Source organism: Podarcis cretensis, assembly GCF_951804945.1.
Source record: "Podarcis cretensis genome assembly, chromosome: 16".
NCBI lineage: Eukaryota > Metazoa > Chordata > Lepidosauria > Squamata > Lacertidae > Podarcis > Podarcis cretensis.
In genome coordinates this window covers 6,109,137-6,133,429 of record NC_137186.1, presented here as the reverse complement: position 1 = coordinate 6,133,429, position 24,293 = coordinate 6,109,137, and the positions used below count along the sequence as shown (strand labels likewise).

The window sequence follows — 24,293 nt, the reverse complement described above, 5'->3', positions numbered from 1 at the left end:
TTTTATATATTTGAACATGGCTATCATATCACCCCTTAACCTCCTCTTCTCCAGGCTAAACATGCCCAGCTCCCTTAGCCGTTCCTCATAAGGCATCGTTTCCAGGCCTTTGACCATTTTGGTTGCCCTCCTCTGGACACGTTCCAGTTTGTCAGTGTCCTTCTTGAACTGTGGTGCCCAGAACTGGACACAGTACTCCAAGTGAGGTCTGACCAGAGCAGAATACAGTGGCACTATTACTTCCCAGATGGTCATCTCTCATGGGTGCTTTAGCTGAGATTCCTGCATTGCAGGGGGTTGATCTAGATGACCCTCCGGATCCCTTCCAACTCTACATTTCTATGAGTCTACAAACCCATTGTTCCATACGAGGCATGGTTAAGAGAATGGGGTACATTCTGCCTGATGGCTGTTTGTTCCACCCTGTGTCTGTCCAAAGTAGCACTGTTTCCCTTTCACTGCAGCTCACCTTCTGCGAAAACATCCTATGCGTTTTCCTGTTCGCTATGGCAAAACCGCGTGACTTAATTTCCTCTGTGGGGAAAGGCTGCAGCATTTGTGTCTTCTTAATTTAGAGGAAAGTCGAGGAAGAGGTGACGTGATTGGAGGTTATAAATATGTGCCTGCATGCAGAAATAAAAATAATAAATTTTATTTATACCCTACCCTCCCTGGCCAGAGCCAGGCTCAGGGCGGCTAACACCAATAAAATCACAGTAAAAAGCATAATGGGGGGAAACCAATTTAAAATACAGGTTAAAATGCAATTTAAAATGCAGCCTAATTTTAAAAGTAGCCGATAAATCAAAACCATAAGTAAGTGGAGAAACCCCTTATTCACACGGTGCGTAGTGGAACTCACTGCTGCAGGAGACAGTGATGGCCACTAATCTAGATGGCTTTAAAAGAGGACTGGATAAATTCATGGAGGAGGAAAGGGCTTTTTGTTGTTGTTGTTGTTTAGTCATTTAGTCGTGTCCAACTCTTCGTGACCCCCTGGACCAGAGCACACCAGGCCCTCCTGTCTTCCACTGCCTCCCGCAGTTTGGTCAAACTCATGCTGTAGCTTCGAGAACACTGTCCCACCATCTCGTCCTCTGTCGTCCCCTTCTCCTTGTGCCCTCCATCTTTCCCAGCATCAGGGTCTTTTCCAAGGAGTCTTCTCTTCTCATGAGGTGGCCAAAGTCTTGGAGCCTCAGCTTCAGGATCTGTCCTTCCAGTGAGCACTCAGGGCTGATTTCCTTCAGAATGGAGAGGTTTGATCTTCTTGCAGTCCATGGGACTCTCAAGGGTCTCCTCCAGCACCAGAATTCAAAAGCATCAATTCTTCGGCAATCAACCTTCTTTATGGTCCAGGTCTCACTTCCATACAGGGCTATTGGTGGCTATTAGCCAGAAAGGCAATGTTCTGCACCCCACAGCTGAAGGCTAGAAACCACAGGAGGGGAAAGTGGCCTTTTGCTAAGGTCCTGTTTATGGGTTTCCAGTTGAGGCCCCTGGTTGGCTGGTGTGAGAACAGGTCGTTGGATGAGATAGACTGTTCCAGCAGCCTCTTCTTTTATTCTTAAAATAAAAGAAACTCTTCACCCCTGTTCTCATTTTGGCATTTACACCTAACCAGGAAATTTGAAAGATCCCATCACCACCAGAGGTTTAAGGTTTCTCCCTTTAATTTTATTTTTTAATCCTCATATTCCGTCTGCCTCTCAACCTGCAAACATCCATTTCTGAAAACAGCAGGGTCTTAGCAACATCCTTCTGCCTGGCTGTGAAATTAACGTGCGAGGCGAACGGATGTAAATTGCAGCCCTTCGTTGTACTGTCAGCAACAGCTCATTTCGTGGAGGGTGTTTTTCCCCCCCTTTCTTCTTGCGTTACTCAGAGTTCTCAGAACAGAGAACACCACGCAACACACTCAGATCCTGGAGGTGTGTGTGTGTGTGTGGAGAGGCTAGCTTTTTCAATGGCACCGCAGTCGCTGGAGCAGATCTGAAAATTGCAGGGTAAGGAAACAGATACAGTGGGGAACTTACAAGGCTGTGCTCACGGTGGGATGGAGAACGGCTGGCTAGGGGGAAGAGAGACCCTATCAGCTCAGGTATACAGCCAAGGGTCTGAATGATCAATCCCTGGTGTGTGGTCAGAATGCAATCAAGGATGGGCGGAGTGTAGCTCAGTGGCAGTGCCTGTTTTGGGGGGGAAGGGGTTTCCAAAAAAAATTATTGGTTTTCCAAATTTATAGCAAACATAAAAGAAAAACATTACAATATAAAACAAACAAACAAACATTTACCCTAACTATTATAATCCCACTTTTGATTTCATTGTTAGACGACTTCCTCAAATCCCCCAGCTGAATTTCCATATAACTCATTGTAGCAGTTTTCCAATACTATTTTCAAATAAAATTAACTTAGTCAATTAACATCTTTCTTTCTTTCTTTTCATTTTCACTTCTATCCATAGTGTTATGCAATTTAACATATTTAACTCCTAAGCCGGGGACGCAGGTGGCGCTGTGGGTTAAAGCCTCAGCGCCTAGGACTTGCCGATCGAAAGGTTGGCGGTTCGAATCCCTGCGGCGGGGTGCTCTCCCGCTGCTCGGTCCCAGCGCCTGCCAACCTAGCAGTTCGAAAGCACCTCCGGGTGCAAGTAGATAAATAGGGACCGCTTACCAGCGGGAAGGTAAACGGCGTTTCCGTGTGCGGCTCTGGCTCGCCAGAGCAGCGATGTCACGCTGGCCACGTGACCCGGAAGTGTCTCCGGACAGCGCTGGCCCCTGGCCTCTTGAGTGAGATGGGCGCACAACCCCAGAGTCTGTCAAGACTGGCCCGTATGGGCAGGGGTACCTTTACCTTTTTAACTCCTAAGCCAATTTGGTACTTACAAATCGTTCTACTTATGTTATCTTAGAGTATTTAACTAAATACTCCTTACATTTCTTCCATTCTTCTTGGTACTCCTCCTCTTTCTGTTCGCGGATTCTTCTGGTCAGGTCGACCAGCTCCAAAAAGTCCGTCATCTTCTTGGAAACAGAACTGTTAGAACCTAAGACTAAATTACTTTCAAGAATGTATAACTTGCTGCTGAGGTGGAATACACAGGATGAAACGGTTAAATCAGCTATGATAAAGTGGGCACAGGACATTGGGTATAATATCATGTTTGCTGACTGGGAAAAGTTATGGACCACCGGTATGAAGTTTACGGCATGTAATGCCTTGAAAGAAAATATTATGAAAATGATATATAGGTGGTACATGACCCCAGTCAAGCTAGCAAAAATATATCACCTGTCAGATAATAAGTGTTGGAAATGTAAGGAAACTGAAGGAACGTTCTTTCACCTCTGGTGGACTTGCCCTAAGGTTAAGGCCTTCTGGGAAATGATATATAATGAGCTGAAAAAGGTATTTAAGTATACCTTCCCCAAGAAACCAGAGGCTTTCCTTTGGGGCATTGTCGACCAGAGGGTGCTAAAGAATGATCGAACATTTTTTATGTATGCAACAACGGCAGCAAGGATACTTGTAGCGAAACATTGGAAAACTCAAGATTTGCCCACGCCGCAAGAATAGCAGATGCAACTGATGGACTACATGGAGCTGGCAGAAATGACTGGCAGAATCCGAGACCTGGGAGAAGAAGCAGTGGAGGAGGATTGGAAGAAATTTAAGGACTATTTACAAAGACACTGTAAACTATATGAATGTTAAGAAGGATGAGAGATTTGAAAACAACAGGGCACCATAAAGTTAGTCGAAAAGAGTATGAGAATGAGTGGATTCTATCAGAATAATAAATTTTGAACAAATAATATGTCAAAATTAGGTATTTAAGATTTAGATTATATTCAAAGTTAGGGACAAGTTATTGAAAATGTGTATAATAAGATTGGAAATAAGGTGACAAATTGCTGGTTAAAGTTTTATTAAATATGGAATGCAGGAGCGGGAGATGTGAGGAAGTCCAAAGATGAAGAAAAGTTGGTTATTACATGATGCTAATTATTATGTTTGTTCATGTTATTTGCATATGTTTTTTCTTCTTTTTTTGTATTTTAAAGAAAAAACCCTTAATAAAAAAATTTATTAAAAAAAAAAAGTCCGTCATCTTCATCTGCCATTCCTCCACTGTTGGTATTTCTTGTGATTTTCAATTTTTGGCTAACAAAATTCTTGCTGCATTTGTGGCATACAAAAACAATCTAACATCTTTCCTGGGCACTTCCAAACCTGTTATTCCAAGTAGAAAGGCTTCTGGGGTTTTTTTAAAATAAAAGTCTATTTCAACATCTTTTTCAATTCATTGTAAATCTTTTCCCAGAAGCCTTTCACCTTGGGACATGTCCACCACATATGAAAAAAGGTACCCTCCTTTTCTTTACACTTCCAACATAAATTATCACCCGTGTGGTAGATCTTAGTGGCAATGCCTGTTTGAATGCAAAAGGCGATGGAACCTCCAGGCCCAGTGGCAGTCTATCTAGATTTCAAGGTTCTTAGGGGCATTTGGACTCTGTGAGAACAGGATAATGGACTGTGATGGCCCAGTATCCAGCCGGGCTCTTCACATGTGGAAATTGCCAGCTGGCAGGCTGTTGTGATGAATGAAAGACAACACCTGCTGTATGCACTCGTTCAATAGGGCTTGAGTGGCTCCCTTAGCAAAGGACAGCAGCGATCGCCTCGCTGTGTGTTGAACCTGGCGGAGCCCTGCCGATATACCTCCATACTGTTGGACCGGTCAGTTGTCGTCCAAGGACTGAAGGAAATAAGGATAACCTGCAAGACCTGGCCATCCTATCCCCGAGTCCAGCATCCTATTCTCACAGGGGCCAACTGCCCTAAGAACATAGGAATCTGTGTCTGGACCTGGAGATTCTACAGGTGAAACTCGAAAAATTAGAATATTGTGGGAAAGTTCATTTATTTCAGTAATTCAACTTAAAAGGTGAAACTAATATAGGAGATAGACCGCCCACACTGCCAAAAGTACCAAAAGCTGGTTCAATGCCCATGGGATTTCTGTGCTTGATTGGCCAGCAAACTCGCCTGACCTGAACCCCATAGAGAATCTATGGGGCACTGCCAAGAGAAAGATGAGAGACATGAGACCGAGCAATGCAGAAGAGCTGAAGCATCCTGCTCTTCCATAACACCTCAGCAGTGCCACAGGCTGATAGCATCCATGCCACGCTGCATTGAGGCAGTAATTGATGCAAAAGGGGCCCAAACCAAGTACTGAATACATATGCATGCTTCTACTTCTCAGAGGTCCAATATTGCTCTATTTGCAATCCTTGTTTTGCTGATTTCATTTAATATTCTAATTTTCTGAGATTGTTAATTTGGGGTTTTCATCAGCTGTACGCCATGATCATCACAATTATAACAAATAAAGGCTTGACATATCTTTGCATGCCATGAATCTATCTCATATATTAGTTTCACCTTTTAAGTTGAATTACTGTACTGAAATAAATGAACTTTTCCACGATATTCTAATTTCTCGAGTTTCCTTTTTTAAAATAATATTTATTACTTTTAAACCTTACAATAAAGAAGAAAAAGAAAGGAAAAAAAGAAGAAGCAAAAGAAAGAAAGAAAACAATACGATACAATATATAAACAGTACACAACGCAACATTAACACATTAGACTAAACAAAACAAAGCAAAAACAATTTAAAAACATACATCATACCATTTCAATGCCTTATCTTTCATTCCCTTGTTTCATCGACCTCCTCTCACCTCCCTTTTTGTATTCCACTTCTATTGTTTCAGCAATTCCTTTCCATCTTTCTATATTTTCTGTCATATATTTATCTTAACTTATTTTAACCTTATTTTCCATTAATACTATAATACTTATTTATGCTTAACTCCTTATAACATTTCTACTAAAGCCTTATAATTTCATTCCAACATTTTTCTGACACTCATTAATTTTACAGTATTTCTATAAATAAACTTTAAACTTTTTCCAATCTTCTTCCACCGTCTCTTCTCCCTGGTCTCGGATTCTGCCAGTCATTTCCGTCAATTCCATATAGTTCATCAACCTGGTGATCTTCTGTCCGAGGCTCTTAAGTCTTTTCCAAGTCCCTTCTGCAGGTCTTCTTCATATTTATACATGCACTTTACTTTGTCTTCTGCTGATCTTGTTCTTAATTTCCTTCCTTTGATGCTGAAGAGTAGATCTCAGGGAAGCTCCGACCTAGCAATGTTTTTATTCCGTCTCGACAGGTCAGCCAAATCTCCATAATTAAAACTAAAATCCAAAAGATATTTCAGGACGTGTTTCAAAATCCCTCCAAATCTGAAAGTCCCCACAACTCCAATCTCCTCCTGACCCAGGTCCAGGTCCCAAAGGTCAGTAAATCCCTGCACGAGGTGATCTATCCAACTTTCCTTCTCCAGTCCAAGCAGGGCTCCAATCCTCAAAATCTGACCTTCTCTGAATTCAATCATAGAAGGCAACAACTTATAGTCATCAAATTGCCTCTGTAAGGCTGGGGCTCTCTCCCTCTCCACCCATATTACTTTAGGTTCAACAACAACAACTTTCTCCCCCGCCTTCTCCACAGCCTGCCACGTCTCGAGTTTCACCTGTATAAGGACATTTGGAGAGCCTGGCTGCAGGATGAGGCCAGAGGGCTCATCCAGTCCAGCGTCCTGATTGGCCCAAAGGAACCACATAGCAACTGCATAGCAAAGAGCAGGAACCTCATAGCAAGCAAGGGCACTCTCTGCTCCTGCAATTTCCTGTAACTAATATTCAGAATCAGCTGTTGAGGCTGAGCATAATTCTCTCCTAATCCATGGATTTGCCCAATCCTTTTTAAAAAGGAATCTAAATTGTTGGCCATCACCAACTGCTGCGGAAGTGAGTTCCACAGTTTAACGACGGACCACGTGAAAAAGTTCTTCTGTCCCGATTCCTCCATCATTCGGCTTCCTGTGGTGCTGCTCCAAGCAAACTGGAGTTCTTTCAGATGAGCTGCCTATATCAGGCTTCCTCAACCTCGGCCCTCCAGATGTTTCGAGGCTACAATTCCCATCATCCCTGACCACTGGCCCTGCTAGCTAGGGATCATGGGAGCTGTAGGCCAAAAACATCTGGAGGGCCGAGGTTGAGGAAGCCTGGCTTATATAGACTGCTCCTCCTGCATCTGTTTGCAGGGAGGCTAGATGACACCAGCTAATTACTTAGCTAATTTCACTCCGCTATAATTGCAAGAGCAGATTATATGTTGCAGCAAGGCAACATACATACCCCCCCCCCCCCGCTGTGCAATTCCTCATCACTTTTCTTATCGCAAAAGCTCGGGTCTTTGGACGGGGGAAATGGGTTTGTTGTGCAACACTCAGCTGCAACTGCACCACCGGAGCATGAATGACTCCCACCCCAGAATAGCGGCAGTCTGGAAACGTCCCCTGGGAATGCACGTGAAAGGAATCCAGAAGAGTTCTCAAAAGTTTGGTTCTTTGAGCTGCGACCTCTAGTGGAAGGAAGCTGCGGCACAGTCCTTCGTGTTTAGGGGTGTATATCATCACAATTTGGTTCACAGGTGACCCATTTGGGATAAGGTAAAGGGACCCCTGACCATTAGGTCCATTTGTGACTGACTCTGGGGTTGCGGCGAACCAGAGCAGCGCACGGAAACGCCGTTTACCTTCCCGCCGGAGCGGTACCTATTTATCTACTTGCACTTTGACGTGCTTTCAAACTGCTAGGTTGGCAGGAGCAGGGACTGAGCAGAGGGAGCTCACCCCGTTGCAGGGATTCGAACCACCGACCTTCTGATCAGCAAGTCCTAGGCTCTGTGGTTTAACCCACAGCACAGGTGACCCATTTGGGATAGTTGAGGCCCAATCTTCCTGCTTCCAGCTTTAAAAACGTAAGAGGAGCCAGTTGAATCAGGCCAGTGGCCCATCTAGTCTAGCATCTTGTTCTCACAGCAGCCACCCAGATGTCCGAGGGAAACCCACAGGCTGGGCCCAAGCACAAGAGCAAATCTCCCCTCCTTTTCTTTCCCACAACTGGCATTGAGAAGCATTGCCGTCTGCTGTGGACAGTCATGGACAGTAGTCTTTGATAGCCCTCTCCTCCATTAATTTGTCCAGTCCTACAGGGCTATCACTGTCCCATGGGAGCTAGTTTCATAGTTTAACCACATGCTGCATTAAGGACTTTCTCACCCCTTAAATGTCAGGCAACCTGGTACCCACAAGAAATTTTGTGCAATTCCCCCAAGCGAGGACTGGTGGGAGTTCCGGTCCAAAACAGCTGGGGAACTCCTGGGGTGCGTGAAAATGATCTGTTTTAAGGCAACAACTTCTGAAATCGAAACTTCGGTGGCAGAGAGACCCTTTGCATAATGTTAAATTTGAACCCTCTCAGGCTGTCAAGGAAGGTGTCAAGTTCTCCATGCACTGATTCTTCTTCTTTTAATTGAATTGCTGGCTTAATTATCAGTTTCCCTCCCTGTGATTGCACCGAGTGAGTTGTTCCGGAAACTTGTCAATCACGTTCTGCTCCGCACAGTAACTAGCATAGGGTTTCCACCCTACTTTTCTCGCACAAACTTCAAAAGAGGGGAGCGTTACCCTTCAAAACTGACCCTGGGAAGGCAGAGAGCAATTTCCTCCCAGGACCTGGCATGGCTGGCATGTTCTCATCCTTGTTAAGTTGCAACATCAGCACCAAACGGCTTAAGAGCAAAAGTCAAGTGGCCTATCCTGCAAGTTCCCCATGCGAACTGATTGCATTTTAAGCCATAGCTCAGTGGCAGAGAATCTGCCTTGCCCCAGGTTCAATCCCTCAATGGCATCTCTGAGTAGCGCTGGGCAACAACTCTGCCTGAAACCCCTGGGAAGCGGCTGCCAGTTAGTGCAGACAATCCTTAGGTATATGGACCAATGATCGGACTCTGTGTAAGGCAGCTTCCCACGCCAGCTAGTCTGGGAGCCTTTTTTGGCAGGGTGAATAATAATAATAATAATAATAATAATAATAATAATAATATTTATACCCCACCCATCTGGCTGAGTTTCCCCAGCCACTCTGGGCAGCCCCCATCGAGTGTTAAAAACAATACAGCATTAAATATTAAAAACTTCCATCAACAGGGCTGCCTTCAGATGTCTTTTAAAAATAAGATAGCTGCTTATTTCCTTGACATCTGATGGGAGGGCATTCCACAGGGCGGGCGCCACTACCGAGAAGGCCCTCTGTCTGGTTCCCTGTAACCTCACTTCTTGCAATGAGGGAACCGCCAGAAGGCCCTCGGTGATGGATCTCTGTGTCTGGGCTGAACGATGGGGGTGGAGATGCTCCTTCAGGTATACTGGGCTGAGGCCGTTTAGGGCCTCGTTGAATTGTCTTTCAGGACCGGTGTTATGTGGTCTTGGTGGCCGCTCCCAGTCACCAGTCTAGCTGCCGCATTCTGGATTAACTGCAGTTTCCAGGTCACCTTCAAAGGTAGCCCCACGTAGAGCGCATTGCAGTAGTCCAAGCGGGAGATAACTAGAGCATGCACCACTCTGGCGAGACAGTCCGCGGGCAGGGAGGGTCTCAGCCTGCATACCAGATGGAGCTGGTAGACAGCCGCCCCGGACACAGCATTAACCTGCGCCTCCATGGACAGCTGTGAGACCAAAATTACTCCCAGGCTGTGCATCTGGTCCTTCAGGGGCACAGTTGCTCCATTCAGGACCAGGGAATCCTCCACACCCGCCTGCCTCCTGTCACCTCAATCTGTTAGCAGCTATCCATCCTCCAACCGCCTCCAGGCACTCACACAGGACATTCACCGTCTCCACTGGTTCTGATTTAAAAGAGAGGTAGGATGAATAAGGGGACGCAGGTGGCGCTAAAGGTTAAAGCCTCAGCGCCTAGGGCTTGCCGATCGAAAGGTCGGCGGTTCGAATCCCTGCGGCGGGGTGCGCTCCCGCTGCTCGGTCCCAGCGCCTGCCAACCTAGCAGTTCGAAAGCACCTCCGGGTGCAAGTAGATAAATAGGGACCGCTTACCGGCGGGAAGGTAAACGGCGTTTCCGTGTGCGGCTCTGGCTCGCCAGAGCAGCGATGTCACGCTGGCCACGTGACCCGGAAGTGTCTCCGGACAGCGCTGGCCCCTGGCCTCTTAAGTGAGATGGGCGCACAACCCCAGAGTCTGTCAAGACTGGCCCGTACGGGCAGGGGTACCTTTACCTTTACCTTTTAGGATGAATAAACGCCCCCCCCCCAAAAAAAAGAAATACTCACACCCCTAAGCTGCAGGTTTTGGAGGTGAAGCAATTTTTCACTGAACACACCCAGAATAAAATCAGCATTAAGGATTAGGGTGCCAAAATGCTGAACTCCACAGCCAACCACCTATGACAGACTGCACATAGCCCCGAAGGCATTCGTAGACAGTGCCTGGCACCCTGTTGGACCTTTGTAGGTGTGGTGGGAATTATAGTATATCTTTCATAAGACAGCCTACATGTGAAGAGCTGGGGGGGGGGGGGAGTGTGAAAGGGTATTCGTAAGAGAATTTGCTTACTCAGACTGTCTTTAAAGTGTGTCATGCAAATTTGCACAGGAAAAAGAGCCTTTGAGAGCAGACATCCTGTTCATCTTGCTGAACCAGGCATCCAGATCAGACATTACCCGCTTTTCCTCTGAGAATGTGACTTAATTTCTATACATGTGTAAATGGAAGGTGGCGGAATGCCTCTCTGTAAGCCTGTGTGATGCATAGGCCTCTAGACTCCACTTCTGTGGGTTCCCCAGCAGCTGTTGTTGTTTTTTACCAAGTAAAGCTTAGAGATCACAACTGGTGTGGTTAATTAAGAAAAAATCCACCACAGAAGCTTAAAAATAACCAGCCGGAGCCCTAAGGATGGGTGGGTGCTGGTAAAAGGAACTCTAGTTATTTTTTCTTTTTTTAAAAAAAAATATATAATAATATTAGGAGCATCTTCCCAGACTTTTATTTGCAAATCACATGGCTAAGTTGGGTGTCACAAAGAGGAATTGTAACAACGGTATTAAAAAAATAATGTTAAAACCCTGTTCCGTCTTCCAGGAGGCGATGGAGCTAAAAAAAATATTAATAACATGAATGATAAGCAAAGACCCGCCACACTGCCAAGTTGGTGGGCAGCCTCTTTTCACGCAGGGAAAGCAAAAACACGAAACACTGGAATGTTTGTCCGGCGAGAAAAGAAAGAAAGTGATAAATCTGAGGAATCCGTAGAAGGAAGGAAGATCCTTTTCTTACGCTGGCCTGCGGTCGGGCTGTCTTGCCTAGGGGGGCATGGGCCCCCGCATGGGCCCCCTGGGCGGCACCATGGGTCTCTGGGTGGGCCGAGGGGGGAGAGGGATGCGCTGGTAGCCGTAGGGCGGAGGCCGAGGGGGGCCGTTGTATCCGTGGGGAGGCATCAAGGGAGGCGGCCCACGCATCCCGTGTGGGGGCATGGGGCCGGGATGACCTGGTGGAGGAAGAAGAGGAGGTATCTGGATTAGACAACAGCCCGGGAGAAACAACGGACAGCACAGAATGAGCAAGTGCCCCCACCAAAAGAAGCAGCACGTGGGGAAAGGTTTAACACACACACACACACACCCGTCTGGATTTGAGATCTGTAGTTCCACTTCTTGCAAATGAAAGAACAGGGCACAAGGAAGAAACCAGCTGAAAAGATTCACCTCCCAAAGGAGTTTCTGTACTAAAACAGAAAGAGAAACTTGGAAGGATCCTAACTGCCCCAAGGCTTGTTGGCACTTACCCATCGGCGATCCAAAGTGAGGGCCCCGGGGCGGCATGCCCATGGGCGGGGGTCCAGGGTGGGGCATGCCTGGGGGAGGGCGGGGGGGCGGCTGGCCTCCTGCCCCCGGCGGTCCTGGGTGATGAGGGCCCATCCCGGGCATCCCGTGATGTACCTGCATCTGTGGCATTCCTGGAAACGCAGGTGCAGAAGTTAGTAGGAGTATTCGCAGCAGCATTATTTGTTATCTGCCCTCCACCTGAAGATCCCAGGGCAAGTGCAACATCAAAACACAACGTTAAGTTTGAAACTACAGTGGACGCTCGGATTGCGAACGTGATCTGTGCAGGAGGCATGTTCACAACCCACAGTGCTGCGTCTGCGCATGCGCGGGTCGCAATTCGGCACTTCTGCGCATGCACAAAGTGTGATTTAGCACTTCTGTGCATGCACCAAAACCTGGAAGTAACCCATGTCGGTACTTCCGGGTTCAGCGCGGTGCGCAACTCAAAAACACACAACCTGAAGCGTCTGTAACCCGAGGTATGACTGTACTTGCAATCGCAAAAATAAGATGGGTCCTGAAAACTCAAGCATCAAGAACCAGGGTGAAGAGGTAAGTCTTCAGCATTCGCGAGAAGGTGTGCAGTGAAGGTTCCAGACACACCTCTGCGCATCTTACAAGACCCTTAACTATTTAGCTCCAGGGTGCCTCAGGGACTGCCCAATCCCTCATATCCCTGCTCAATCGCTAAGGTTTTCGGGGAAGTCGCTATTAGTGGTTCCCCATGACCCAGGTGCTGTGCTGCAGTCAATATCAAGGGCCCAGTTCCACAAAATAAAAAGGGAATAAAATAAAGAAATAAAAAGCCCCCGCTGGGCACCAGAAGTTCAGCAGGTAAAGGGCCTGTTCGACCTCAGCTGGAAGTGAATTCCATAGGTCAAACAAGCCTGCGCCCTCCTGACATTCCAGTGCCCAGTGAAGATTTTACTCCAGCAAGCAATTTTAACTGAAGTCTGGTTCTATGATTTTAATCAGATTATTATTTATACAGTCGTACAGTGGTACCTCTGGTTACGTACTTAATTCTTAACCTGAAACTGTTCTTAACCTGAAGCACCACTTTAGCTAATGGGGCCTCCTGCTGCCGCTGCGCCGCCAGAGCACGATTTCTGTTCTCATCCGGAAGCAAAATTCTTAACCCGAAGTACTATTTCTGGGATAGTGGAGTCTGTAACCTGAAGCTTATGTAACCCGAGGTACCACTGTACCTTGGAAGTCGAATGGAATCCGTTACAGAAGTCCGTTCGACTTCCAAAACGTTCAAAAACCAAACTGCGGCTTCTGATTGGCTGCAGGAAGTTCCTGCAGCCAATCAGAAGCCCCATCGGACGTTCGGCTTCCAAAAATAGTTCACAAACCAGAACAGTCACTTCCAGTTTTGCAACATTCGGGAGCCAAAACGTTCGGGAACTAAGCTGTTCGAAAACCAAGGTACAGCTGTATTGTACATTGTTAAATTGCATAGAGACTACAGTAAGCAGCATAAAAATTGTTTAGTTAAAATGAAAACAGTAAGTGCCCTAAGAGGAAGGCAGAGGTCCACTGCAACTAAGGGTGTTGTGGTTATTTTGCAGAGAGAGGGAGGAAGAGTTGCCCCCAAAGGCAAAACGTACCTGGATGCATCCCACCTGGGGGGAAAGGATGCGGGTGGGGAGGGTGTGCCCCTCCAGGAGCACCTCCGGAGGGAGGTCCTGGGGCACCGGCGCCAGGCGGCATGGGTGGGGGTGGCATGGCTGGCGGCATCCCCGGGGGCATGGCTCCTGGTGGCGGCACTGGCGGAGGGAACGATCCAGGTGGTGGGATGCCTGTGGAGGGCGGAAAGGAGAACTGTAAGAGACACTGAAGGAAGAGAAACCCTGAAATTCTGTACAACAAAGATCTGTTAAAAGGAAAGGCATGTTCATAAGCAAAGTTGGCTGGATCAGGCCAATGGCCCATCTAGTCCAGCACCCTGTTTTCACAGCATAGGAGCCAACTCCTAGGATCCTACAATAAAATATTTGTGGGGCTGGGCCCCCACAAAGTTGATGGACATTCGCATTCAGATGGGTGTGTGATCGATTATACAGCAGTATTTTACCTAGGCCCAGCAGTATTTTATTTAAGTTCTCACCCCTGTTTCACAGTGACCAAGCAGATGCCCATTTTGAGAAACCCAGAAGGACCTGAGCAGAAGACAACTCTCTTCTCTCCTGTGGTCTCCAGCGACTGGCGTTCAGAAGCTGGAAACCACAGGAGCAGGGGAGACAGAGCAGAGTCCTCGTGCTAGAAGCCATTGATAGCCTTCTCCTGCTCCATGAATTTGTGCGATCCTCTTTTAAAGCCATTTGTGTTGGTGGCCATCACTGCCTCCTGTGGACACGAGTTCCACAGTTTAATCCTGTGCTGTGTGAAGAAGTCCTTCCTTCCATCTGCCCAGCATCTTCCAGGCGCAGAGCTACAACAGCAAACCACCAGAACAACAGAAAACTGGTGTGCCCTTGAGCCTCGGCCTTGCCAGTTAAAACGAAGCCTACCACCCAACTGATCAACTGAAGCTTGACCTCAAGGGAGAGGGACATCAACTTCCATTACCTTGCATCTAGACAATACGACCAATAGTCTGAGATTATGTGAGTTGGGTTCCAGGTGTCTCCCACTCCCACAAATCCCTGTTTTAACAGATTACTCTACTGATCAAACCTTGTAGCCGTTTAAGGTAAACCATGTCAGAGAAGTAGGAGCATTCATCTTTCGTGCAGTAAAACGGTTTTGGGGTAACTATAAGAACATCATAAGATGACCTGCTGGATCAGGCCTGGGGGGGGCTCTTGTCCACCAGCATCCCATTCTCGCAGTGGCCTATTGCCCCCCTAAGAACCTAGAAATCTCAACAGGCTGCTCTGCTCCTAGATTCCATAATCATATTATTATTTATACCCTGCCCATCTGGCTGGGTTGCTAGATCAGGTCAAGGGCCCATCTAGCCTAACATCCAGTTCCCACAGTGGCCAAACAGATGCCCCCAAAGGGAAACTCATGCAACACGCTGGCGATTAATATACACAGAATTATTATTATACATTCTTTATCAACCTTCTGAGAAAAATACAAAACATTAAACAAAGCCACAGAAACTTGTGAACTACCCAACCCAAGATGAACTTATAATGTGTGGTTTCAATAGATTTTTCAAATGCTTAACTCAGTCTTTTAGATAAGTTCATGAAGATACCAACAAAAGGTAAGTTCGGTGATATTCTCAATACCCCCGATGAGATGTTCAACTCCCAAGATAATACTGTATCCCTTGGGGGTGTGCTACCTGCAAGCCCCAGTAAAAACTTGGACTGCCAGGGTGAAACAGGTACAAAACGCCGACACCCTTCATCTACAACTTCATTAACATCTATCTACAATTCCACTAGCATCTCTCGGTATTGAGAATAACACTGAACTTAACCTTTTGTTGGTATCTTCATGAGCTTATTTAAAAGACTGAGTTAAGCATTTGAAAAATCTATTGAAACCACACATTATAAGTTCATTATAAGAGAGCCAGTGTGGTGTAGTGGTTAAGAGGGGTGGACTCATAATCTGGGGAACCGGGTTCGCTTCCCCGCTCCTCCACATGCAGCTGCTGGGTGACCTTGGGCCAGTCACACTTCTTTGAAGTCTCTCAGCCCCACTCACCCCACAGAGTGTTTGTTGTGGGGGAGGAAGGAAAAGGAGAACGTTAGCCGCTTTGAGACTCCTTCGGGTAGTGATAAAGCGGGATATCAAATCCAAACTCTTCTTCTTCATCTTAGGCTGGGTAGTTTGCAAGTCTCTGTGGCTTTGTTTAATGTTTTGTATTTTTCTCAGAAGGTTGATAAAGAATGTATAATTATTATTCTGTGTATATTTATCACCAACGTGTTGTGTGAGTCGCACTACTTCTATCAGGAGCACCGGTTGCATTTTTCTAGCCCAAAGGGAAACAGGCAAGCAGGACTGAATCACAACAGCACTCTTCCCTCTTCCAGTTTCCAGCAACCAGCCACTGATAGCATTACCCTCCATGACTTTCTTTAATTCGATAAGTAGAGCCTGGCTGCTGGATCAGGTGAGTAGTCCATTTAGTTCAGCCTCCTGTTCTCCCAGGGTCCAAATACCCCTAAGGAGTCTAGACTGCCTGTGGGTCTGGAGGCTCCATAAGAACATCAAAAGAGCCTGGTTGCTGCAGCAGGCCTGCATCCCATTCTGGCAGTGGACGACCACAATGGGAAGCCCACAAGCAGGAACTGAGCTGAAGAGCGTTCTCCCCCAGTAGTTTCCAGCTCTTCTGAAGCACTACTGCCTGTGGAGGCAGAGCATTGCAATCGTGGCTACCAGCCAACTCTCAACATTCTCAAAACCCATGAGACAGAGACACAGGGAGAGGGATTGGGGAGAGAGAGACCTAAATTGAAAAACACCAGCCAGTTTAGAATATCGGAAGGAAAAGAGGGGGCTGCATACCTGGCGGGGTGACGCCTGGCCCCAAGGTGGTGACCACTGGAGTGGGCACTGAGGGCGGAGGAGGGGCGTCGGCGAAGAGCTGGTGGGGCCGGTCGGCCTGCGAGAGGGGGTTCTGGGCGGCCAGGAGGCGCTCGGCCGCCGAGCCGTGCCTCTCGCCCTTGGAGTCCTTCTTGAAGGCGTAGGAGACAGTGATGGGGCGGTTGCACAGGTACTGTCCGTTCATGGCCTCGATGGCGGCGTCGGAGGCGTCAAAGCTGGCAAAGTTGATGAAGGCGTACCCCTTGGAGTTGCCCGTGTCCGGGTCGCGCATGATCTTGGGGGTCTGGAGGATGACACCAAAGGCGCTGAACGTGTCGTAGAGGAGCTTCTCGTCAATCTCCGGGTCCAGGTTGCCGATGAAGATGTTGGCGCCCACGTCCAGGTTCTTGTTGTGGGCCGAGGCCTTGTTCACCCGGATCGGCTTCCCATACAGCTTGATCATGTTCATGATCTTGATGGCGTAGTCGGCATCCTCCTCGCTAAGGAACTCCACAAACCCATAGCCTGGAAGGAGACAGAACGAGAAAGACACTTAAAATAGGGTTGCCATGAAATCAAGTCTAAGCATCTGCTCAGTAATTTTATCGGAACCAAGTGAAGATGGCAGCTGGCAGCAGCGAAAAGTCATTTGGATTGATTCGGCAGAAACACCAGTGTGTGAGGAGATGCTGTGAGCTTATAGAGGGGAATCATAGACATAAAATCCACACAGAAACACATTATTGTTTGTTTGTTTTAACTCGGGAGGTGCTAGAGGTATAAATCATTTAAGAAGCTGGTACTACTGGATCAAGTTCATCAGTTTTGCTGAATTATTATTATTACTACTGGATCAAGTTCATCAGTTTTGCTGAATTATTATTATTATTATTATTATTATTATTATTATTATTATTATTATTGCTGCTGCTGCTGCTGCTGCTGCTGTTATATTTATACTCATGTCTTTTTTCCTGATGGGAATCAAGGTGGTTTACAGATAATAAACCAAGGATTGCTAAAAGCATTGGGGGGATGGGACCATATTTAAAAAACAGTTAAGAACTGATAGAATTCAAACTATATACATATATAAAATTTGTTTAAAACATACAAATAATTACAATAAAAGCAGCCCAGCACCAGCCCTTTCATTAAAATAAGTTAATTCCCCAAAGCCTGTTGGAATGGGTTCTTCATCTTCCTGAGAAAGGACAAGGAGAAAGGGAGGTCCAAAGTCTGGGAGCGGCCACCACCAAGAAGGCCCTTTCGCATGTCCCCACCTGTCAGGGTGGCAGTATTCAGAGAAGGGTCTCCCCCAGAGACCTCAAAACCCAGGCAGGTTCACATGAGGAATTGTGGTCTTGCAGAGACCTAGGACATGCAGGGCTTTATAGGTGATACGCAGCACTTTGAATTGTGTCCAGAAACAGGCCAGTGGATCTCTTCTAGCAAGAGAGTCGGATGTTCCTTATAACCAGTCCCAGTTAGTTTTAACTGGGTTTTCAGTAAGTGTGCAATTAATCGTAAATGCTCTGATTTTATTGTTATTATCTTCATCGGTGTGACATGGAAACCGCTATTCTGAATAATGCTTTTTATAAGGTAAGGGGCACCCGGGATAAGTTTATGGAACCAGGGGGGTGGTGGTCCCAAAAGATTCAGGAGCCACTGCTTTGCTGGGTGGGGGAGAGGGGTTATTTGCTTGTTTCTGTTTGCACTGTAAGCGACCTGGGATAAATATCATGGAAGGAAGGCATGTGAATGCTTTAAATATAGAAATTGTCCCAGTCTGCATTTGTACTGCATCATTTTTACATTGTAATTGTTTTTAAACGTGCATATTGTTTTTGTATATTTAGAATTGTTTTTGTCCTTTTCTTGTTTTGAGGTTGCAACTGTTTCATTTGTTTTATAATTAATTATTTTGTTGCTGCAGCCCACAGGGGCCTTTTTAAAGGGTGCGTTAAGAAAAGCTAATTAAATACGCAAACCTACAGGGTAGGCGCTCTGCCATAGCCTAGTGGAAGAGCACCTGCTCTGCATGCAGAATGTTCCGGGTTCAACTCTCAGTGGCATCTCATGGTAGGGTTGGGAGAGAACCTCTGCCTGAAATGCTGGAGAGCTGCTGCCAGTCAGTGTAGACAACACTGAGCTAGATGGGCAAATGGGTCTGACTCAGGAAAAGGCAGCTTCCTATGATGCTAGGTGCACCTTATGTGCAAAGAAATTACTGACTATTCACCCCCCAAGGAGACAATTCTTATGCACGCGAGTGAACTGGACTTTTCTGCAAGATAGGTGGGACCATCGCTCGCTCATGAGCAAAGCCAAAGGAAGATTTATGGCTCAGGTTGGCCATCCTGGCTGACAACACATGGGAGCTGGAGTCCAACAACATGGAGGGCGCCATGTTACATCCGCTGACAAATGTGCTCCCTTGTTTCTCAACTTTGGGTCCCCAGATGTTGTTGGACTACAACTCCCATCATCCCTGAGCTCTGGCCTTGCTAGCTAGGGATGATGGGAGTTGTAGGCCAAAAACATCTGGGGACCCAAGGTTAAGAAAGGCTGCTCCAAAACAACACGCTGCCTTCGCTCCGTCCTCTTGGCATCGCTTACCTTGATGCTGGCCAGTGACTCTGTCTTTGGGCATGTGGGTATTGACGACCGGACCTGCCTGGAGGAACAGCTCCCACAGGAGAGGTTCGCTGACCTTTTCGTCCAGGCCTCCAACATACACAGTGGCATCTGGAGCAGAGAGGAAAGGAGACACACACACATCAGTTGCATGGACAGAGAGAGCAGGGTCTTCAGAGATCTCTCCACCAACTCATCCAAACGAATGCACTACGGGCGGGTTGGACTAGATGACCGTTGGATCCCTTCCAACTGGCCTATGCAATTAATGGACATATAAGCTAGACATATACATTGATTTTCACTTCAAGTATTCCTGAAGTTAGTTGCAACTTAATAACATTTCAGTAGACACGTGCACTCGCAAAAGCCGAATTATTAACAATAATTAGCATCCATTACTGCAAATAAAAATAGCAGCTTAAACTTAATAATATAAACCAAAGTAGCTTCTATATAATAATAATAATAATAATAATAATAATAATAATAATGGTGACTTTCATGTCGCCCACGCCGTACAAAAAGGGGAAGCGACCCCAATGTAGACTGGCCTGACAGTAAGGGTGATGATAAATATAGCCACACACACTTGTGAAATGTTTCAGTTACAGATAGGTAGCCGTGTTGGTCTGCCATAGTCAAAACAAAAAAAATTCCTTCCAGTAGCACCTTAAAGACCAACTAAGTTAGTTTTTGGTATGAGCTTTCGTGTGCATGCACACTTCTTCAGATACACTGAAACAGAAGTTTCCAGACCCTATTATATAGTGAGAAGGTGGGGAGGGGTATTACTCAGAAGGGTGGTGGGAATGGGTGATTGGCAGATAGCTGTGATGAGCCTGTTGACGACTCTTAACGACTGCAATAGGTCTTACAGGAAAAAGCAAGGGGTGAGAAGGTGAAAAATGGCTTTGTCATGTATAATGAGATAAGAATCCAAGGTCTTTGTTCAGACCAGGACTCTCCATGGTTTTAAGTTTGGTGATAAGTTGCAATTCAGCAGCTTCTCTTTCCAGTCTATTTCTGAAATTCCTTTGTAGTAAAACAGCTACTTTGAGATCTTGTATAGAATGTCCTGGGAGATTGAAGTGTTCTCCTACTGGTTTCTCTGTCTTGTGATTCCTGATGTCTGATTTATGTCCGTTTATTCTTTGGCGTAAGGTCTGGCCTGTTTGTCCAATATAGAGAGCTGAAGGACACTGTTGGCATTTGATTGCATACACAATGTTAGACGATGAGCAATTAAATAGTCCCGAGATGGTATGTGTGATGTTGTTGGGGCCAGTAATGGTGTTTAAATAATCTTCCCAACAATACTATACTAGCTACTATGGATGTGGAATCTCTGTATACCAACATCCCACACAACGATGGTTTACAAGCTATAAAGAACACCATTTCAGATAAAACCACAGCGGACTTTGCCACCAAACTCTGCCAATTTGTTCTTACCCACAACAACTTCAAATTCGGTGATGACCTGTTCCTTCAGATCAGCGGCACAGCTATGGGCACCCGCATGGCCCCACAGTATGCCAACATCTTCATGGCAGATTTAGAACAACGTTTCCTAAACTCCTACCCACTCAAACCTCTCTTGTACCTGCGATACATTGACGATATTTTTATCATCTGGACACATGGTCAACAGACCCTGGACACCTTCCACCAGAAATTCAATGATTTTCACCCCACAATCAACCTAACAATGAATCAATCTATGCAAGAAATACATTTTTTGGACACTACTATAAAAATACAGGATGGGCGCATAGACACCACCTTATACCGTAAACCAACTGACCGACAAACATATCTACATGCCTCTAGCTACCATCCCAAACATACCAAACAGTCCATTGTATATAGCCAGGCACTACGTTACAGCCGCATCTGTTCCAATTCTACAGACAGAGACTCTCACCTAAGAGATCTACAACAAACCTTTTTAGAACTAAAATACCCAGCAGATGAAGTTAGACAACAGATCAACAGAGCCAGACTGATACCCAGAGAGAACTTGCTGCAAGACAGACCCAAAAAAGAAAATAACAGAACACCTCTAGTCATCACATACAGCTCCCAAGTTAAAACAGTACAACGCATCATCAGAGATCTACAACCTCTCCTGGACAATGACAGTTCTCTTTCTCAAGCTCTGGGAGGAAGACCTTTCATTGCCTACAGACAGCCACCCAATCTTAAACTACTCCTAACCCACAATAATACTACAACCGGACCTAACACGGACACTGGCACCAGAGCCTGCAATAAACCCAGATGCCAACTTTGCTGCCACATACACCCGGACAACACCATTACTGGCCCCAACAACATCACACATACCATCTCGGGACTATTTAATTGCTCATCGTCTAACATTGTGTATGCAATCAAATGCCAACAGTGTCCTTCAGCTCTCTATATTGGACAAACAGGCCAGACCTTACGCCAAAGAATAAACGGACATAAATCAGACATCAGGAATCACAAGACAGAGAAACCAGTAGGAGAACACTTCAATCTCCCAGGACATTCTATACAAGATCTCAAAGTAGCTGTTTTACTACAAAGGAATTTCAGAAATAGACTGGAAAGAGAAGCTGCTGAATTGCAACTTATCACCAAACTTAAAACCATGGAGAGTCCTGGTCTGAACAAAGACCTTGGATTCTTATCTCATTATACATGACAAAGCCATTTTTCACCTTCTCACCCCTTGCTTTTTCCTGTAAGACCTATTGCAGTCGTTAAGAGTCGTCAACAGGCTCATCACAGCTATCTGCCAATCACCCAATCCCACCACCCTTCTGAGTAATACCCCTCCCCACCTTCTCACTATATAATAGGGTCTGGAAACTTCTGTTTCAGTGTATCTGAAGAAGTGTGCATGCACACGAAAGCTCATACCAAAAACTAACTTAGTTGGTCTTTAAGGTGCTACTGGAAGGAATTTTTTTTGTTGTGAAATGTTTATTATTAAATGTAATTAGCCTCTGTTGCTATTAACAAGATCAGCTTCAACTTCACCCACCCACTTCCAAAACGGGAAGCTCCCCCAATATAGAGACTGTTCTGTTGGCAATAATAATTAGCAGCTGCTACCACTACTAATTATTATTATTATTATTACTACTACTAATACTACTACAGCATTAATCCCTCCCTATGCAAAGCCAATGGTCCTGCCACGCCAAGAGGGGAGGGGAGGGGTTTTTTTGGGGGGGCTACAACCCATAATAGTTCTCCACTTCAACAGCCTCCGCCCTGAAGAAGGGGGACCTGCCCCCCCAGCCCCCCCAGCCCTCACCTTGGTTCCTCTCGGAGATGGGCCCAGCCGCCATCTTGGCGCCACTTTCCAACCACCTCGCGACCCCAACGCCTCAAGCACGACGGCCTCCCAGGAGCCGCTGCCGACGCCGCCCCGCCCACCGGAAGCGTCGCGTAATACCGGCGACCCAAAGGCGCTGTCGGCCATCTTAGGAGCGGGCAGTTAAAGAGGGCGGGAAACCGGACGTGACGTTGTGAAAAAGCAGTTCGGCCCTCGTCAGGTTTAAACGGAGGAGGTGAAATGCCCGGTCCGGCCGTCTTAAGGTGAAAGCGGCGGCGCCATTTTGAAAGAGGGCGGGCGGAAGTTGCGGTACGTAAGAAGGTTCTAACGGAATAAACACACTATGAGGTAATTCTAATATCGTGTCGTAATAAGATGTATATTATAACACATATATTTTATATAATATACACACACACATATATACATTTGTGTGTGTGAATGTCATTTGTTTTTTCACCTCAGGGTTTTCTCCTCAGAAATTGTTAGTTTTGCGACTGTTAATATATTCCATATACAGTACTGTATTTGGAGTATAGTACGCAGTATCGTACGTTAATTGTACGCAAAAGGAAGCGATAAGGTCAAAATGGCGGTTGGTTGGGGACGTCACTTCCGGTACCATCCCGAGCGTGGCGTGTCCATTCCCTCCCAATACAAAACACACGGCGAGGGAGAGAAAGCTGCGCTCCTTGCGCGCAAGAGGAAAAAAGGCCAAAAGCGCGAGCAAATCAGCGTCGGCGTAGCTCCACCTCGTCCCTCCCCTCCCTCCTGATTGGGTCACTTGCTCTCCAGCATTCGAAAAAGACAGGACTCTGTTTCCCCCAGATTTAGCAGGAGGGTGAATTTGGGATACAGTATATGCACATAAACCTTTTAATGAGGGTGAAAGAGGAGAGCGCAAAATATGGTTTGAAGCTCAACATCAAAAAAGCTAAGATCATGGCCACTGGTCCCATCACCTCCTGGCAGATAGAAAGGGAAGAAATGGAGGCAGTGAGAGATTTTACTTTCTTGGGCTCCATGATCACTGCAGATGGTGACAGCAGCTGCGAAATTAAAAGACGCCTGCTTCTTGGGAGGAAGGCAATGGCAAACCTAGACAACATATTAAAAAGCAGAGACATCAGCTTGTCAACAAAGGTCCGTATAGTTAAAGCTCTGGTTTTCCCAGTAGTGATGTATGGAAGTGAGAGCTGGACCATAAAGAAGGTCGATCGCAGAAGAACTGATGCTTTTGAATTCTGGTGCTGGAGGAGACTCTTGAGAGTCCCATGGACTGCAAGACGATCAGACCTCTCCATTCTGAAGGAAATCAGCCCTGAGTGCTCACTAGAAGGACAGATCCTGAAGCTGAGACTCCAATACTTTGGCCACCTCATGAGAAGAGAAGACTCCCTGGAAAAGACCCTGATGTTGGGAAAGATGGAGGGCACAAGCAGAAGGGGACGACAGAGGACGAGATGGTTGGATAGTGTTCTTGAAGCTACCAGCATGAGTTTGACCAAACTGTGGGAGGCAGTGGAAGACACTGGCGTGCTCTGGTCCATAGGGTCACGAAGAGTCGGACATGACTAAACAACAATATGCACATATGCAGTGGCTCAAACAATTGGGCTGCTCGCACACCATACATTTAAAGCATGTATTTCCCTCCACCCCAAACCTTGGGAAGTTGAGTTTACCCCTTGCAGAGCTACAATTCCCAGCACCCTTTACAAACTACAGTTCCCAAGATACCTTTCGGGGAGCTATGCATAGCTGTCAACATTTCCCTTTTTTAAAAGGAAATTCCCTTATTCCAAAAAGGATTCCTCGCAAGAAAAGGGAAAAGTTGACAGCTATGGAGCTATGGGATGCGGGTGGCACTGTGGGTTAAACCACTGAGCCTAGGACTTGCTGATCAGAAGGTCAGCGGTTCGAATCCCCGCGACGGGGTGAGCTCCCGTTGCTCTGTCCCTGCTCCTGCCAACCTAGCAGTTCGAAAGCATGTCAA

At 46.4% G+C, this 24,293-nt stretch overlaps 1 protein-coding gene across 1 annotated transcript; it reads right to left on the bottom strand.

Moving 5' to 3' along the window:
• Window positions 1–10,969: 10,969 nt before the first annotated feature.
• SF3B4 (splicing factor 3b subunit 4) lies at window positions 10,970–22,432 on the bottom strand. The gene is made up of 6 exons (XM_079958254.1): window positions 22,277–22,432; window positions 18,946–19,074; window positions 16,306–16,848; window positions 13,440–13,631; window positions 11,784–11,954; window positions 10,970–11,486 (listed from the first exon to the last, which is right to left on the bottom strand). The coding sequence occupies exons 1-6, from the start codon at window positions 22,308–22,310 to the stop codon at window positions 11,302–11,304; spliced, it is 1,254 nt and encodes a 417-aa protein (XP_079814380.1). The 5' UTR covers window positions 22,311–22,432; the 3' UTR covers window positions 10,970–11,301.
• Between the last annotated feature and the right edge of the window lie 1,861 nt (window positions 22,433–24,293).

Bases quoted from the DNA above. Each gene is read 5' to 3' on its own strand.
- SF3B4 (XM_079958254.1), bottom strand. From the start codon at position 22,310: ATGGCGGCTGGGCCCATCTCCGAGAGGAACCAAG. The intron at 16,849-18,945 runs GTAAGCGATGCC...GTCTCCTTCCAG, and splicing joins AGTCACTGGCCAGCATCAAG to GCTATGGGTTTGTGGAGTTC. The intron at 13,632-16,305 runs GTATGCAGCCCC...CGCCCTCCACAG, and splicing joins GCCAGGCGTCACCCCGCCAG to GCATCCCACCACCTGGATCG.